Source organism: Cyprinodon tularosa, unplaced genomic scaffold (genome assembly GCF_016077235.1).
Source record: "Cyprinodon tularosa strain WSP-4 unplaced genomic scaffold, ASM1607723v1 ctg140, whole genome shotgun sequence".
NCBI lineage: Eukaryota > Metazoa > Chordata > Actinopteri > Cyprinodontiformes > Cyprinodontidae > Cyprinodon > Cyprinodon tularosa.
This window is the reverse complement of record NW_024038221.1, coordinates 109,929-125,206: the sequence shown is the minus strand read 5'-3', so window position 1 is coordinate 125,206 and position 15,278 is coordinate 109,929. Positions and strand designations below refer to the sequence as shown.

The window sequence follows — 15,278 nt, the reverse complement described above, 5'->3', positions numbered from 1 at the left end:
GACTTATTCTTAGCAGGAAGACAAGGGAGATGTTGTGGCCATTTATGCTAAATTTTTGTAGTAATTTCTACCAATTTAGCTTCTTCGGGTAGTTAGAATACATTTTAGCTAATTTAGCAAACATTTGTAATAAATTTTTTTATTTTTGGAATTGTTCAGATTATATTGTTAAAGGTATTGTGATGGATTTTCTCGAATTTTTTTAAAAGACCCGCTGTCTCCACTTAAAAAAAAAATGCATCTACAAGAGCATGCACGAGCCCACGTCTCCTCATGCATGCTCTGTTTAAAAGTTGGTGTTCTGTCTTCCCAAACCCCTAAATCCCTCAATCACTACATAGAGCAGGTAATATACTGTGGACTTTATAGCGAAATTAGTTAACTGACCGTTCGGACAGATGATCGATTTCTCCATTGGTTCACTGCGTGGTGCCTGCACCATCTTTGTTATTAGTCGCCACTGTTGGGTAGCGACAGCCAATGGAAGCTATGGCCCCTGTGACAGCAAATCCCACAATGCCTTGCGGGGAGAGCTTGCTGCACTAAGCATTATGGGATATATCTGCCTCTTCTGAGGCCTTTCTTTTCTTCTCATACTCTTCGGAGACACTTTTTCTCTTACGAGCTTCTGCCATTTTCAAAGAACCGCATTGAGAACGGTGAGCTTCAATGACGGTCTGAAACCTTAGCTCACCACAGATATACGCCTGAATTTGCTCATGACAATAATGAGAACTTAACTAAAATGTGACTAAGACTAATAAAAGTTTTCATCCTGAAGACTAAGACTAAGACTTAATCTAAGATGGCTATCAAAATACAACACTGCTAACTGGGGATGAGCTTGTAGGGCCGCCTTTTGTAAACATATCACCAGAATGAATGACAATTAGGAGAACCACTTATTTAGATGATCCACCCAGAAATAAAAGATCGTCCTCTATACCTTTAATTGTTAGAGCTTCACATTAATTTGAGAACACACCGGCCAATTAAATTAACAACACACCTGGGTGGGGGTCAGTTGTTCGGGAAAAGTGTGGTGCGGACAAAAGGTTTTGTAAATATTTTTTTTTACCATTTTTTTATTGCTTCAAACATTATATTGACATTATTTTTCATTTTGACTAAGTTGCAAGACATTTTTAGTTATTATTTTGTCTATGCTTTTACAATAAATAAATTAAGTCTGAAGTGCATGCAAATCCAAAAACCACCTGTTAACACCCATGGCCTTTGTTGGACATTTTGGCCTTTGACAGTCTTTTTGGAGGAGAAGGCAGTGACAGAAGGCTTGTTTAACTGCAAAGTGTTAACAAAATTCAAGCAAACCAAGAGCCTCCGGCAGGCATCATAAAACTGTAGGTAAGAGCCAATTTTCACAAGGCATGGAAATAAGAAGACTAGGTATAAAATAATATTCAGAATATAAACATGGTCATAGTTGTTTTGTTCAGAGATCTATCCTAACAGGGTTGGTAGTGGTTGCCTTTACTGTCAGGGCAGATTTACTCCAGAGGATGGGCACTTTGACATTTTCTCTTTTTGACATTTTTAAACAGGCTTAAATTAATTTAATAAGAGATAACCCACATCAGCCTTACATCAGTAAGATGTTTGAAAATTAACTCAGAGAAAGCCTATCAAAGCTATTTAAAAGAAGACTGTATTAACTATGACATACAAGGACATGATTCTAGTTAATTAAGACTTTGTGAGAGATAGGAAAGCTAAGACATTTAGCAGAGAATGGAACGGTTCTAATTCAATAAAGGAAAGTTGTTGTGTTTAATCATTTTGAGCTTTCAAACTGTCCATTATGGAAAATGCAGGATCTGGAGCAAAGCTAGTGAGGAATACATAAGGAGATTGTTGTAAAAGCAGTGCCAACAAAACCAAACACCCAGAATATCATTTTGAAAATCGTTCCAAATATCAACTGGGTAACAAGTAGTTGCTGGGTAACCAGTTGATATTTTTTTCTTTATTTAGAACACTACAGTAGTAGAACTCTGTTTTGAAACAGCTCTCTTACATGCAGTAGGTCATATATGCTACTAATAAAAATAATGATTGTGTACACATTGCAGTAAAGCTGTTGTTATATCTTTGTATTTTTGGTTCTGAAAGAAAAACGGATTGGTCCAAAAACTAAGTGAGCAGGCCGGAAAATCTGCCACAAATCTGATCCTGTTTGATTTGAAAGTCATTGCTCAAGTTCTGAAATGCACAGTGGCAAAGTTTGCTGCACTGTTGCCTTGCAGCAAATAAGGCTCTAGTCAAATTCCAGGCGTAGCGTCTTTCTGTATGGAGTTTGCACGTTCACCCTGTGCATGCGTAGGTTCTCTCCGGGTACTCCGGCTTCCTCCCACATTCCAAAAACCTCACTGTTAGGTTAATTGGCATCTCTAAATTGTCCTTAGGAGTGTGTATTTCCATGGTTATATGTCTCTGTGTTTTCCTTCATCAGACTGGCGACCTGTCCCGGGTGAACCCCGTCTGCGGCATAAAACAGCACTCCAAGGTTGGAAAGACCACCTCTCATGTCATCACCCCAATCACAGGCTCCCCTCAGCGCTGCGTCCTGAGCCCCCTGCTGTTCACTCTGATGTCACACGACTTCGTCCCCAGGTTCACCACCAATCACATTGTGAAGTTTGCAAACGACACCACGTTGGTGGGCCTCATCAGAGACAATGAGCAGGACTAAAGAGGGGAGGTGGAGCAGCTGGTGGACTGGTGCAAAGTTAACAGCTAAATCCTGAACGTGGAGAAGACGAAGGAGATCATCGTTGACTTCAGGAAGAACCAGCCTAACCATGCTCCACTGCACATCAACAGCTCAGCTTTAGAGGTGGTCAGCAGCACCAAATTCCTGGGGGTGCACATCACAGAAAACCTCACCTGGTCTGCAATTACCACCTCACTGGTCAAGGGGGCACAAAAGCGCTTAATAATGTGTTAAAGGTGGTGAGGACAGCAGAGAGGATCGTCAGTACTCATCTTCGTTCCTTTAAGGACATTTCATCCCAGCGGTGCGTGTCCTGAGCCCGTAACATCATCAGCGACCCCGCACACCCCTACCATGGACTGTTCTCCCTGCTGCCCTCTGGGAAGAGGCTAGCAGGCTAATTCTAGATGTCTTGAGTTCCAAGAAAACCAGTCTGGGAGACTCATATCAAAGGCAAAATACAAAGTGCATACTACAGCAGTAAACATTTGAAGCATGTAGATGACCGTGTGAGGCTTACCATACAGGCAAAAGCTGAAAAATATGTTTTTTATATTCTTACATAAAACATTGTACATAACAATCTTGCTTAGCTGGTATAAATGCAAAAACAGACCACATCGTTTCCAAAAAAGATAACAACAGAATATATTTGCTAATGTTCTGTAGTTGCTTTATATTACTGTAAACATTTATAACCAATACATATAACACACTAAAACAACTATTTTATCTGATGCAAAAGAGGTTCTGAATTCCACTATAAGAAAAAACTCCATGTGGATCTTCACTTTGTGATAAAGCGATACAAGCTTTTCATTATCTGGACCAGCTAACAGCGCAGGGTTATGCTTTTTATTCATAACACAGCCCAGAGATCTCTTGCCAGCAAATAAGGGTTACAGACCCTGCCTGTGTCCTGCAGTGAGTGCACAACCCTTACCCACACAACAGCCCTCCTCACACCCCGGGGAAAGCTGAGGCAGCTGGCTGAAAAGTCACCATTATAGTGGACTAAAGAAAAAGATGGCAATTATTTATCTTTGAACAGATTGCTGTGCAGGCCCTGCATACGAAACAAGCCTCTCTTTTCAGAGTCCTGCTGAGTGAGAATAGTGTAGGATGTCACATTGTAGTTAGGGGTGCTGGAATGGATGAGTAATTGGTGTTTATACAAGAGCGAGTCTCCATGTCTGAATTTGCTCAAGTATATATGGGATCATGATGGATTTTGGTGAGAACATCTATCTGTGGTTTTGTGTATGTCTTCTCCTGAGCAAATGTGTGTGAGAAAGTGTGCATGTGAGACATGACTTACCCACAGCTTTGCAAGTCTTTGACGCAGGGTCCATCTCATAGCCTTCATAGCACTCACATTTATAATCTCCTTTGTAGTTAATGCAGATCTGACTGCAGGCATCTGGGTTCTCACACTCATCTATGTCTATGAAAGAAGAATATAAGCAGAATTGTAAATTAACTTAAAATATACAAAGGCAAAAAATATTTGATCTGATTATAGAAACATGAGTCTAGCTCTCTGGGATGAAAAATATTTTTTGGAGAGAATCTTTACATAAAAAAAAGAATTTCTTTCATTCTACAGGTAATGGATTCTGGCTTCGTCTATCGTAATATTTCATATATACAGTAGGTATAAAATAAATATGGACAATGTATTAAGTTTATATGATAGCACTTCTTTTTTTAGAATATGTAATGAAATTACAATGAGATTTTTTTTTTTTTCCGGCATTATTCTGTCTTAAAGTTTGTTCAAAGTCTGAGTTGTCCATTCAGCTCTTTTCTTCAATACTAAGACACCAAAAAAAAAAACCCATCCTTCTGTTTTTCTGATAGCAGTCGGAGTATTAAATTCACAGGAAACTGCAGGCATTAAAAGTTTGCTCTCACTTATATAAATGCCTTAAGGTGTAGGTTTTTAACCATAATCTAATTAACATTTAACTAAAAAAATCTATCAAAGTGCATACCCTTTTCACTCTTTAAAGGACCTGCTGATCATCAAGTAGAGATAAACAAGTGAAAATTGACATGTTTTTGTCAATTTTTCTAAATATGGTCTATAAGAACACTACTACATGAAGGAAACATTTCTAACAAAGGAGAGTCCTTTCTTGTTGCGAATGGCAGCAAAGTTTTTCAAAAGATTAGGATATTTTTTTTCTAGGCTAAAAAAAATCCCCAAAATAAATGAGTTGCATCTCTGCTTGTACAGGAAACCTCCCAGAGCTGATAGTCCTGCCCATCTGTGCCTCCTGATGCTTTGAGCTTCCTCCTTCCCTTCCATCCCTCTATTCTGCTTGAGGACAATGCTATGTGAAAATTTTTATTTGATTTAGGTGCTCAATAACTATTGTAGTTCGTGCATTATGGTTGTGCTCTTTTCATGCAGGTGCAAATGATAATCCAACAAATCTCATTAGTGTCTTCACTTATGTCAGCACAACAATTTCCCAAGACAAGATGATCTTTAGCATATATTTACACATATATATAGAGTGAGACAAAAGAGATATGCCTTTAGTGAAGCATAGTGGAAGCTCCACAGTTCTCTGGGATTCATCTTGCAATAAAAACCCTCAGCCTGTTTAGGAAAAGCTGGATTAGGTCAAATTGTTGAGGAAAATATCATGTATTCCATGAGGAAGCCGAGTCCTTAAACAGGAGGACCCGAAGATTATTGTAAAGTCAACCAAGGCTTGTTTTAACAAGAACATTTGAAAGATAATAAAGTTGGCACTCAAAATCAGCAGAAAGCCTTTTAATATGTCTCTGGTGGGATTTGAAGCAGACAAACCAAAGAATATCCTCCAAAAGGAGGTGTATTAAGACTCTTTAAACAACTGCCAGTAGCTGGTGTCAACCCCATGTTTAGCAGATAATTATCAGAGGTGGCAATTAGTACAAATATTACTTAAATACACTTTTAAGGTATCTATACTTTACTTCATTACTTATTTTTCTTCCTACTTCTGACTTCTACTCATTACATTTTCACACAAGTATCTATTCCTTTTGACATCGCTGGTAATCTCTCCTAAGTATCAAAGATGCTTATAATGGAGCTTGATCAATCCCAAGTCTGGAGCATGTCATTAAAACTTTTTTTTGGGTAAATTTGGAGAAAACACCAATTATAATAGGTATACTAAGTTATTCAAATTGCTAGTCGATTTGTTCCAGCTGCTAATTTGTGTATTTGCCAATAAACATAATTTGCAGAATAGGACACATCATTTTTGGTGCCTGAGTTTTTACACTGCAAATCAGCACCGGATCGTAGTAGTCAGAGCAATTTGAATAAACAGGGAATTTTTTTTGCAGAAAAAAGGATAAAGAAGGTTTTGATGATATTTTGCATGGATAAGCACAGGGACATAGCCAGTTTCTCTCCATTAAAGCAGCAGCATTTTTGCATAAACTATTTTCCTTACCTCCACAAGTCTTTTTGTCCAGGAGCTTGTATCCAGAGGGGCAGTCACAGTCATAACCAATTCTTCGGTCCCTGCAGATGTGGGAGCAGCCGCCATTGTTGTCAGCACACTCATTGAGGCCTGGAAAGACAGGGGTGGCGGGGAGGAAGGGATGGAGGAAGCGACAGGCATGTGAGTGGAGGAATAGAGTGAAGAGGAGCTGAATATTGATGAAATAACTCCAGCAGATTTATTGGTCAGAATAACTTAGCCTTCAAAGCACACAAAGAAAGCTCTGGACTGAAAGACAAAACACCCAAGATAGTGTGTAAGGATAGTTTTTATCAATCTGCCAATCAAGATAATTTTACCCTGTCAATTGTGCCTGTATACATCAAAATCCCCATTGAAAAAGACAGTTAGCTTGAAGCATTACAAAATACACATACACAAGTGCTATGAAAATCAGCTTGTTCATAGCTTACAGGAACAGTTTCTACTCGTAAGGAACACATTCTTCAGCAGGTACCATTTCGGTTTAATGACCAACTGTTACACAAGCACTTTCTCCTTATTGTCACATCTCTATCTGTCCAATTCCCCCTCTTTTTAACAATTAGAAGAACTGATTGGATTCTCCCTGTTGTTCTTCCAATCTGTTTTATGTTTCTGCATCACCTCTTGTATCCCTTTGTCTTTCAATCACCCTCCAGGGAGTCAAGAGAGATCACTGCAGTGAGCTGAAGCTGGTACTTCATTACAGATTTAAATTAAAGATTTAGGCTTAAGGTTACAGGTACCGCTTTGGAACAAAGACTGAGTAAGACAGAGACAGAATGAGAGGAGTAGTCAAGAATGACTACAAACCTGCAATTTAACATTTCTTTCCATTTAAGTTAAGGCAGATATTCACAATGCTGTTAACCACACAAAGTGTCAGTTTTTTCCAATGTGACATGTTTCTTGTTAAAAGCTCTATCAATATAAGATTTGTTTTACATATTAATTTAAATAAAAAGTGATTATAAAGCAAACTGGAAATATTTAAATCAATTTTGGAATATTGTTTAGGAGGAGGGGAGGGGCCAACAATGCCTAAGGCTACAACCAAGTGAAGCCCAATAAGGTATCTGCAACAAAAAAGCTTAAGTGTTGATGGGAAAGTGCCTGAAGCTGACAAAGCTGTAATAGGAGTTGCAATACTTGTGCCATGCCAGGGGGCTATGATTAGCTCTCCCATACAAGTAAAGAAGTTAGAAGAGGTAAAGGAGAAGATTGTTGCAAAAAAAATAACAGAAGAGAGAAAGTAGTAGTGTAACTTCCACAATAAATTCAATAGCTTATCAATATATATATATATATATAAACTCTTCCTCACCACTGCAGGCTGTTTCCCTTTTTTCTTCCAAGCTCAGGACCTCTACAAGGCCTGGGAGCTTGAAGGTTCTGCACAGTACCTTTGCTGTTCCTAGAACTGCACTTTTCTTGACCGAGATGTCTGGTGCACTTCCAGGGATCTGCTGTAACCACTCCTCAAATTTTGGTGTCACTGCCCAAACTGCCCCAATGACCACTCCATGTAAGATTTCCCTGCCAGCATCTTACACCCTGCATTTATGTGCTGGATTGTCTCCGGGGCCTCTCTGCCAATCTGCACCTAGGGTCTTGTCTGGTGTGGTCGATCTGGACCTCTATTGATCTGGTGCACAGGGCCTGCTCCTGTGCAGCCATGATGAGTGCCTCTGTGCTGTCCTTCAGTCCGGCTTTGTCTAGCCATTGGTAGGATTTCCTGATATCCGCAGTTCGGTAATGATTTGGTGGTACATCGCGTGTTGGGGCTTATTCTCCTATGACGGAACCTCTAGATACTCATCTTCTTCCCATTTCCCATTGTCCGAGACATTCACTGAGCATGTCCTCTGTTGGAGCCTTGTCCTTGATGAATTTATGGATCTTGGATGTTTCATCGTTGATAGTGGCTCTCACCCTCAATAGTAATCGGCCTCCTTTCTTACGGCTAGCGTACAGTGTCAGGTTGCTGGATTTGGGGTGGTTCCCTGCATGCATGGTTAGGACATTTCTTAACTTTTGTGTCCTATATCTCATCCTTTGGCAAGCTTATAATTTCTGCAGGGTATCTGATTACTGGTAGAGCATAGCTATCTATTGCCCATGACTTTATTTTGCCATTCAGTTGGTTTGTTAGGACCTGCCTTACTCGTTGGAGGTATTTGGCCATAGCTTCTTTCATGGTCACCTCTTCGAGGTTGCCATTTGCTTGTGGGATTCCGAGGTACTAGTAACTGTCCTCAATGTCTGCTATTGTTCCTTCTGGGAGTGAGACACCCCCTGTGTGGACTATCTTCCCTCTCTTAGTCAAGAGCTTCCACATTGTGGAAAGGCTGGTCATTGGCCGATAGTTGGATTAGACTGTACCCCTTGATGGATCCTTCAGGATCCGGATTTTGCACCCTTCGGTTAGCAATCCAGGGTGGTTTCCTTCTCTCAGCAGCTGGTTCATTTGTGCTGACAAGTGTTGATGGAATGCCATGAGTTTCTTAAGCCAGCAGGCGTGTATCATGTCCGGACCTGGTGCTGTCCACTTTTTCATACCAGAGACTCTTTCTTGGATGTCTGCCACAGTACTGGTGACTGGATTCTGTTCAGGGAGGTTGCTGAGGTCCTCTCTCAGCCACCAACCACTGTGAATCACTGTTGTGTGCTGCCTCCTTCTCCCATATGTCTTTCCAGTACTGTTCAGTTTCCAACCTTGGTGGGGCTGTTCTTCTATTGCTCCCCTGCCATTGAGCGTACACTTTTACTGGTTGAGTTGCAAACAGCCGGTTTACCCGTCTGGCTTCATCGTCTCTCTTTAGGTGGCTGGCCCAGGCTTGGAGCCTTTGTTTGGCAGTTTCCAGAGCTACAGGTATGGGCATCTGGCTGTACTTGCTTTTTCATTGCAACTTTTAGGGCCTCCGTCAATTGACTCCTCTCCATATTGCCTTGATATTAGCCTCCAGCCTTCTTCTCCATGGTAGGTATTTCAACACATGGTTGTTCTTACAACCAAGCATCTCTAGGATCACTGCTGCTGTGTAGTACAGCAGCTCATTGGTGTCAGTGATGTTTGATGTAGAAATTACTTGCAGAGCTGCATTCAAGTCTTCTAGTAGACATTCTAATGGTACTTGATTCAGTTTCTGCCAGGTGGATATTTTTGCCATGATCTTATTTTTCAGGGCAGTCACTGCTTCATTCAGCGTGGTTGTGCTTATTTGGGCATTGTACCCAATCTCTAGTCGGGGGTTGGTGTTAACTACCCTCTGACCTGGGGTTCTGGTTCCCCCTTCGCCAGAACAGCAGTTTTGTACCTTGTCAATCTCATGTTGTGAGTGCAGTTTATGTGGGTTTTTTATGGATGTTGGAACACTGAGCTATGAGTAGTTTTGCTGTGAGTGTGACCATTTCTCCCACATCCTTTGCATTAGGCCCCTCTGACTAGGGTTACTGAAGTAGTAGCATTCTAGCAGAGGCCTTTTCTCGCAGCTCAACCATTTCTTTCTTGGAGTAAGCCATTTTTCATCAAGGTGCTCTGGTTCTCCAGTTCCTGACCTTGTTTCGCTAGGCGACATTTATCTATCTATACATTGTTTTTACCTGCATACAGTGAAACAATAATGTACTTCACCTCAGAGAACACATCTTGCTCTATATAAAAAAAGAAGTTTCCTTAAAAATATTAGGTTCGTTATTATGCATTCCAGACAACTCTGGCTGATGTGACCTACGTAACTGCAGGTGAAAATACTGTAAAATCCTTAACATTGGATTATTTATTTACCATCTAACCTTCCTGATTTTAAAGGAGGAAATGACATACACTATATTGCCAAAAGTATTTGCTCACCCATCCAAATTATTGGAATCAGGTGTTCCAATCACTTCCATGGCCACAGGTGTATAAATTCAAGCACCTAGGCATGCAGACTGTTTTTACAAACATTTGTGAAAGAATGGGTCGCTCTCAGGAGCTCAGTGAATTCCAGCGTGGAACTGTGATAGGATGCCACCTGTGCAACAAATCCAGTCGTGAAATTTCCTCGCTCCTAAATATTCCACAGTCAACTGTCAGCTGTATTAAAAGAAAATGGAAGTGTTTGGGAACGACAGCAACTCAGCCACGAAGTGGTAGGCCACGTAAACTGACGGAGCGGGGTCAGCGGATGCTGACGCGCATAGTGCGAAGAGGTCGCCAACTTTCTGCAGAGTCAATCACTACAGACCTCCAAACTTCATGTGGCCTTCAGATTAGCTCAAGAACAGTGCGCAGAGAGCTTCATGGAATGGGTTTCCATGGTCGAGCAGCTGCATCCAAGCCATACATCACCAAGTGCAATGCAAAGCGTCGGATGCGGTGGTGTAAAGCACGCCGCCACTGGACTCTAGAGCAGTGGAGACGCGTTCTCTGGAGTGACGAATCGCGCTTCTCCATCTGGCAATCTGATGGACGGGTCTGGGTTTGGCGGTTGCCAGGAGAACGGTACTTGTCTGACTGCATTGTGCCAAGTGTAAAGTTTGGTGGAGGGGGGATTATGGTGTGGGGTTGTTTTTCAGGAGCTGGGCTTGGCCCCTTAGTTCCAGTGAAAGGAACTCTGAATGCTTCAGCATACCAAGACATTTTGGACAATTCCATGCTCCCAACTTTGTGGGAACAGTTTGGAGCTGGCCCCTTCCTCTTCCAACATGACTGTGCACCAGTGCACAAAGCAAGGTCCATAAAGACATGGATGACAGAGTCTGGTGTGGATGAACTTGACTGGCCTGCACAGAGTCCTGACCTCAACCCGATAGAACACCTTTGGGATGAATTAGAGCGGAGACTGAGAGCCAGGCCTTCTCGTCCAACATCAGTGTGCGACCTCACAAATGCGCTTCTGGAAGAATGGTCAAAAATTCCCATAAACACACTCCTAAACCTTGTGGACAGCCTTCCCAGAAGAGTTGAAGCTGTTCTAGCTGCAAAGGGTGGACCGACGTCATATTGAACCCTATGGATTAGGAACGGGATGTCACTTAAGCTCATATGTGAGTCAAGGCAGGTGAGCAAATACTTTTGGCAATATAGTGTATCTGCCTTTCGTGTAATAGTAGGTAGGTGACTGAAGGTCAGGATTGGATAGTTCTACTTTAAGTAGTGACAAACTATGGAACTCATTATGGATAATGTTACACAGTTACATTTATCAGCCTAAGATTGTATGAAGAGAAAGCAGGGTACCTCAGTTTTTTGATCACAACATACAGCTGACAAGCTTCTTAATTTACCCTTTCATTGATCAAACGAATCTCCTTCTCTATGACAAGCGACCACCTACACTATTTATTCTGCTCATATACTACAGGTATATCTGAGGTATATACTGGCTCATCTGAGATGGGAAGGGCTTTTAAGCCTGGAAATGAACTGATCTTACCACACTCCTTCACTGGTTCATCAGACCAGTCTTTGCAGTCCTTAACGTTATCACAGACCTTGCTGCTGTCAATGCATTCCCCATTCTTACAGCGGAACTTTTTTGGCCCGTCACACCTTGTAACTGTAGAACAAAAAAAAAAAGTTGTTTTTGGTTTGCAGGTTCTGTACTACCACACTGTTTGATGCAGATTACAATGTGGATTACTAGATGTCTAATGTCCATGAATATATATTACATTTTAAACTTCTGTGTGTGGTATATTTTACAATACATGAATGAAATTGCAATTCGTAGGGGGGAATAGAAGTTGAAGTGTCCTACAGGTTTAATTTTGCTGCAGACAGCATACAGTAGTGTATAGCTAACACATACACAGTCTCTGTGCACATATAAATACACATTATATCCTGTACAGCTCTTCACAGATAGATGCAAACTACATTTCGTTGTTTTGTATTTGTGACAGTGTAATGACAATAGAGTTGAATTCTATTCTATTCTATTCTATTCTAGTTTCTAAATTTGAGATAGATAGCCAAAATTTGAAAACTCTTTTCTTGATTTTATTTGTCTTGTTTGGTTTAATATTTCTTATTAAAATGTTCCTCATTTGTATAGAGAAGGAAATGACAAAACACAAAAATGTACAGCATTTTCATTTTGACAGCTTCCAAAAGTATTCATAACCCTTGACACAGATTTTATGGGTTGCATCTATAAATATCAATCTCAAGTCTCTTCAATAGACTGGATTTAAGTGTGGACTTTGCCTCTGTCATTTTATTGTGCAACAATTCTCTCTTTTTTTGTGTGGTCATTTAAGTCCTGACTATTAATATAGTGTTGTGGTGTTGTTGTGATGGGAAGAAGTTTGTGGAAAAACAAATAAAAACTGCTGTATTTCTGGGTGTTGACACTTTTTTACCCCCCAAAAAACAAACATCTAAATTGGTCACGGAACCGCTTCATTTAGACTAAGAATGACTAACAGTTTGACTCCATTTGCTAAATGTTTGGCTTCTGAAGGAAATTGGCTGCATCTGATTTTACTGAATAAAAATAAATAAAATTTGAATAAAATTTCACTCATCTTCCACATCACATTTATGCATTAGGGATGGGACGATTTATGAAAACCGTCCGAACCGTTCGGTTCGACTGTCTCGGTTCGATTCTCGTGTGTTTCGTTCGGTTCATGCGCTGCTCCTTTTTCTCATAGGCGAAGCGTTTACACTCCCGAGCAGAAGGTGGCGGTACTGCGACCAAAGCCAACCACCAGTAGTAAATAAGAAGAAGAAAAAGCGACGCAGCTTAGCTGGGTGTAGCAGGAAAAAAAATCAGTTGTTGTGGAGAATTGTGTGGGTATGGCGAGTGGTAAAGAACAGGAGTTGGAAGACGCGCCAGCAGCACTTTATAGGTCTGCTGTATGGGACCGCTTTGCATTTAGAGTGACCTACGATGACGGCGGAAAGAAAGTTGTGGATAAAAGTGCAACAATGTGCAAGCATTGTGCAACACGTTTTGTTTATGCTAACAGCAACATGTCATGCTAACCCCGAAATCCCTCATACTCCGTCAGCAACCCCCGCTCCGCCCTGCTTTGACCGGCTGCTCAAAGCAAAGCCTACAGCCCCCGCTGTGGCTTCGTCTGCCCCCCCCCCCCCCCCCCCCCCCCCCCCCCCCCCCCCCCCCCCCGAGTTCCTTGGAGATGGTAGAGAGCATGTAACCTGACAACAGCCAGATGCATGTGGCTGAGCGAGACATGAGCGAGACATGCATCTGGCTGTTGTCAGGTTAGAGAGCATGCGCCAGATGATTAAATTCAAAGCAGCAAAACATACGGAAATGATCCAGGGTTTCCGCGGATCATTTAAAATAATTACAATCCATTATTTTTTGGGGGATTTTTTCATTAATTTCATAAATTTTTATGGGATTTCGGTGTAACAATCAACATATACCGAATCAAACTGAACCGAAAACCGTGACCACGAAACCGTGAATCGAACCGAACCGTGGATTTTGTGAACCGTTCCACCCCTATTATGCATTACTTCAAGTTATTATAAAGTCCCAAAACAAATACAGTAAGGTTTGCAGTATAATCCGGCAAGCTGGGAAAAAGTTTTATTTTCAGAGCATTAAAGATTTATATGCTTTTAATTCCTCAACTAGAGAAATTCACATGATCATTTGCTTCCTGTTACCCATAAAATAACTAAACAGTTTTAAGTGGATTAGTAAGATATTTACGGTATCGCTTTAGCACATTTCTTAGTCTTAAGATGTATCCTGGGTACCTTCTCAGTAAATACTAAATATCAGATATTATTTTTCTACACTCCTAAATGTTATTACTTCAAGATTATCAAGCAGCAGAATCAAGCAGCAAAGCCACCTGAGATGCTTATGCAGCATATCCCGACGGAGCTCATTAAAAATATTAAAGCATTAAATGAAAAAATGTTTATGGTAAGTAAAGTTAAATCAAACAACTGAATACATTATGAAGAATTTTGCATGAAACCATAGATTGTATTCTTGTTTGGCGAGAGGCTGTATTCAGTTTTATAGCAGAAACTGGATTTAAATCAAACATTTATCTAACTGGGAAGAGTGTGCGCATGTGATAAGTTACCGTTTACACAGCCAGCCTCGTCGCTGTAGTCTGGGCAATCATGGACTTTATTGCATTGTTTGGTGCCATGAATGCAGGAGCCGTCACCACACTGGAACTCATCAGGTCGACATGTTAGGAGGGCTGAGGTGCATGAACACAAAACAAGAGCACAAAGAGCAATTAGCTGAGTCTTAACATCTTTACTGCAGAAAAAAACATGGCTGGCTTGTTGAAGGTGTTCAGTTACGTGTTGCATATGTTTCTTTTAAATGTCAACTTTGAGGGTTTTCCAATCTAAAATGAAGCAATATTCCCAATACCTGAACACAGATACCTTTAAAAGATAAAAGGAAAAAAAACCTATGTGCGCCATGAATGGAAGAGACCCACATCCAGTGAACCCCCGGAGAACGGTGGTGTTTCAATGTGCAAACGCAGATATTCGTTTGGTCTTGCTCTAACAACAAAAAGAGCCTTTATTCAACTCATTCATCTTTTCAACTGGCTCTTAAATTATTTATGTTCTGTGTTTTAGACCAGCTCTGCAAAAGCATGGAGGCAGACATGATCAATAAGTGTGGAGACTATAGAAAGTAGGCACCTGTAATGACTGTAATTACAAAGCTGGGTAAAAAAAAGCAGACAAAAAGCTGGACTTTAAGAGTACACATTAAGAAAGATAAAGCGAATAGACATAGTTTATTATCACAGAAAGGTGTGTTTACAATCCAGTGAATACCAAGGCACACTGACTCAAACCGTTCAAATAAAAATTCAACACGAAACCCAAATGTTAATCTTAAGCAAGCACAGAGTGCAAGAGATAATCCGGTTCCATCACAAAATGTGCTGATTCTCTTAGCCAAATCATTAAGATTTGAGCTCAGCTAATTATGATAATTCCTAAGGATGAATAGTAATGATAACAGATTGCCATCTGTGGAAGTGCTGGCAGCACAGAATATCAGCTTCCGACCATTCCTCATTTACATTAACCTCCCCTCACCCTTCTG

The 15,278-nt window shown here is 40.8% G+C and overlaps 1 protein-coding gene across 1 annotated transcript in view; it reads right to left on the bottom strand.

The window, feature by feature from the left end:
* The window catches only part of lrp8 (low density lipoprotein receptor-related protein 8, apolipoprotein e receptor), a 143,155-nt gene that overhangs the window by 49,229 nt on the left and 78,648 nt on the right, over positions 1 to 15,278 (bottom strand). The window contains exons 5-8 of the mRNA XM_038278392.1: positions 14,284 to 14,406; positions 11,643 to 11,765; positions 6,190 to 6,309; positions 4,050 to 4,175 (exon numbers count right to left, since the gene is read on the bottom strand). Of these exons, the coding sequence (XP_038134320.1) occupies positions 4,050 to 4,175; positions 6,190 to 6,309; positions 11,643 to 11,765; positions 14,284 to 14,406 (492 nt within the window). The remainder of the gene's footprint in view (positions 1 to 4,049; positions 4,176 to 6,189; positions 6,310 to 11,642; positions 11,766 to 14,283; positions 14,407 to 15,278) is intronic.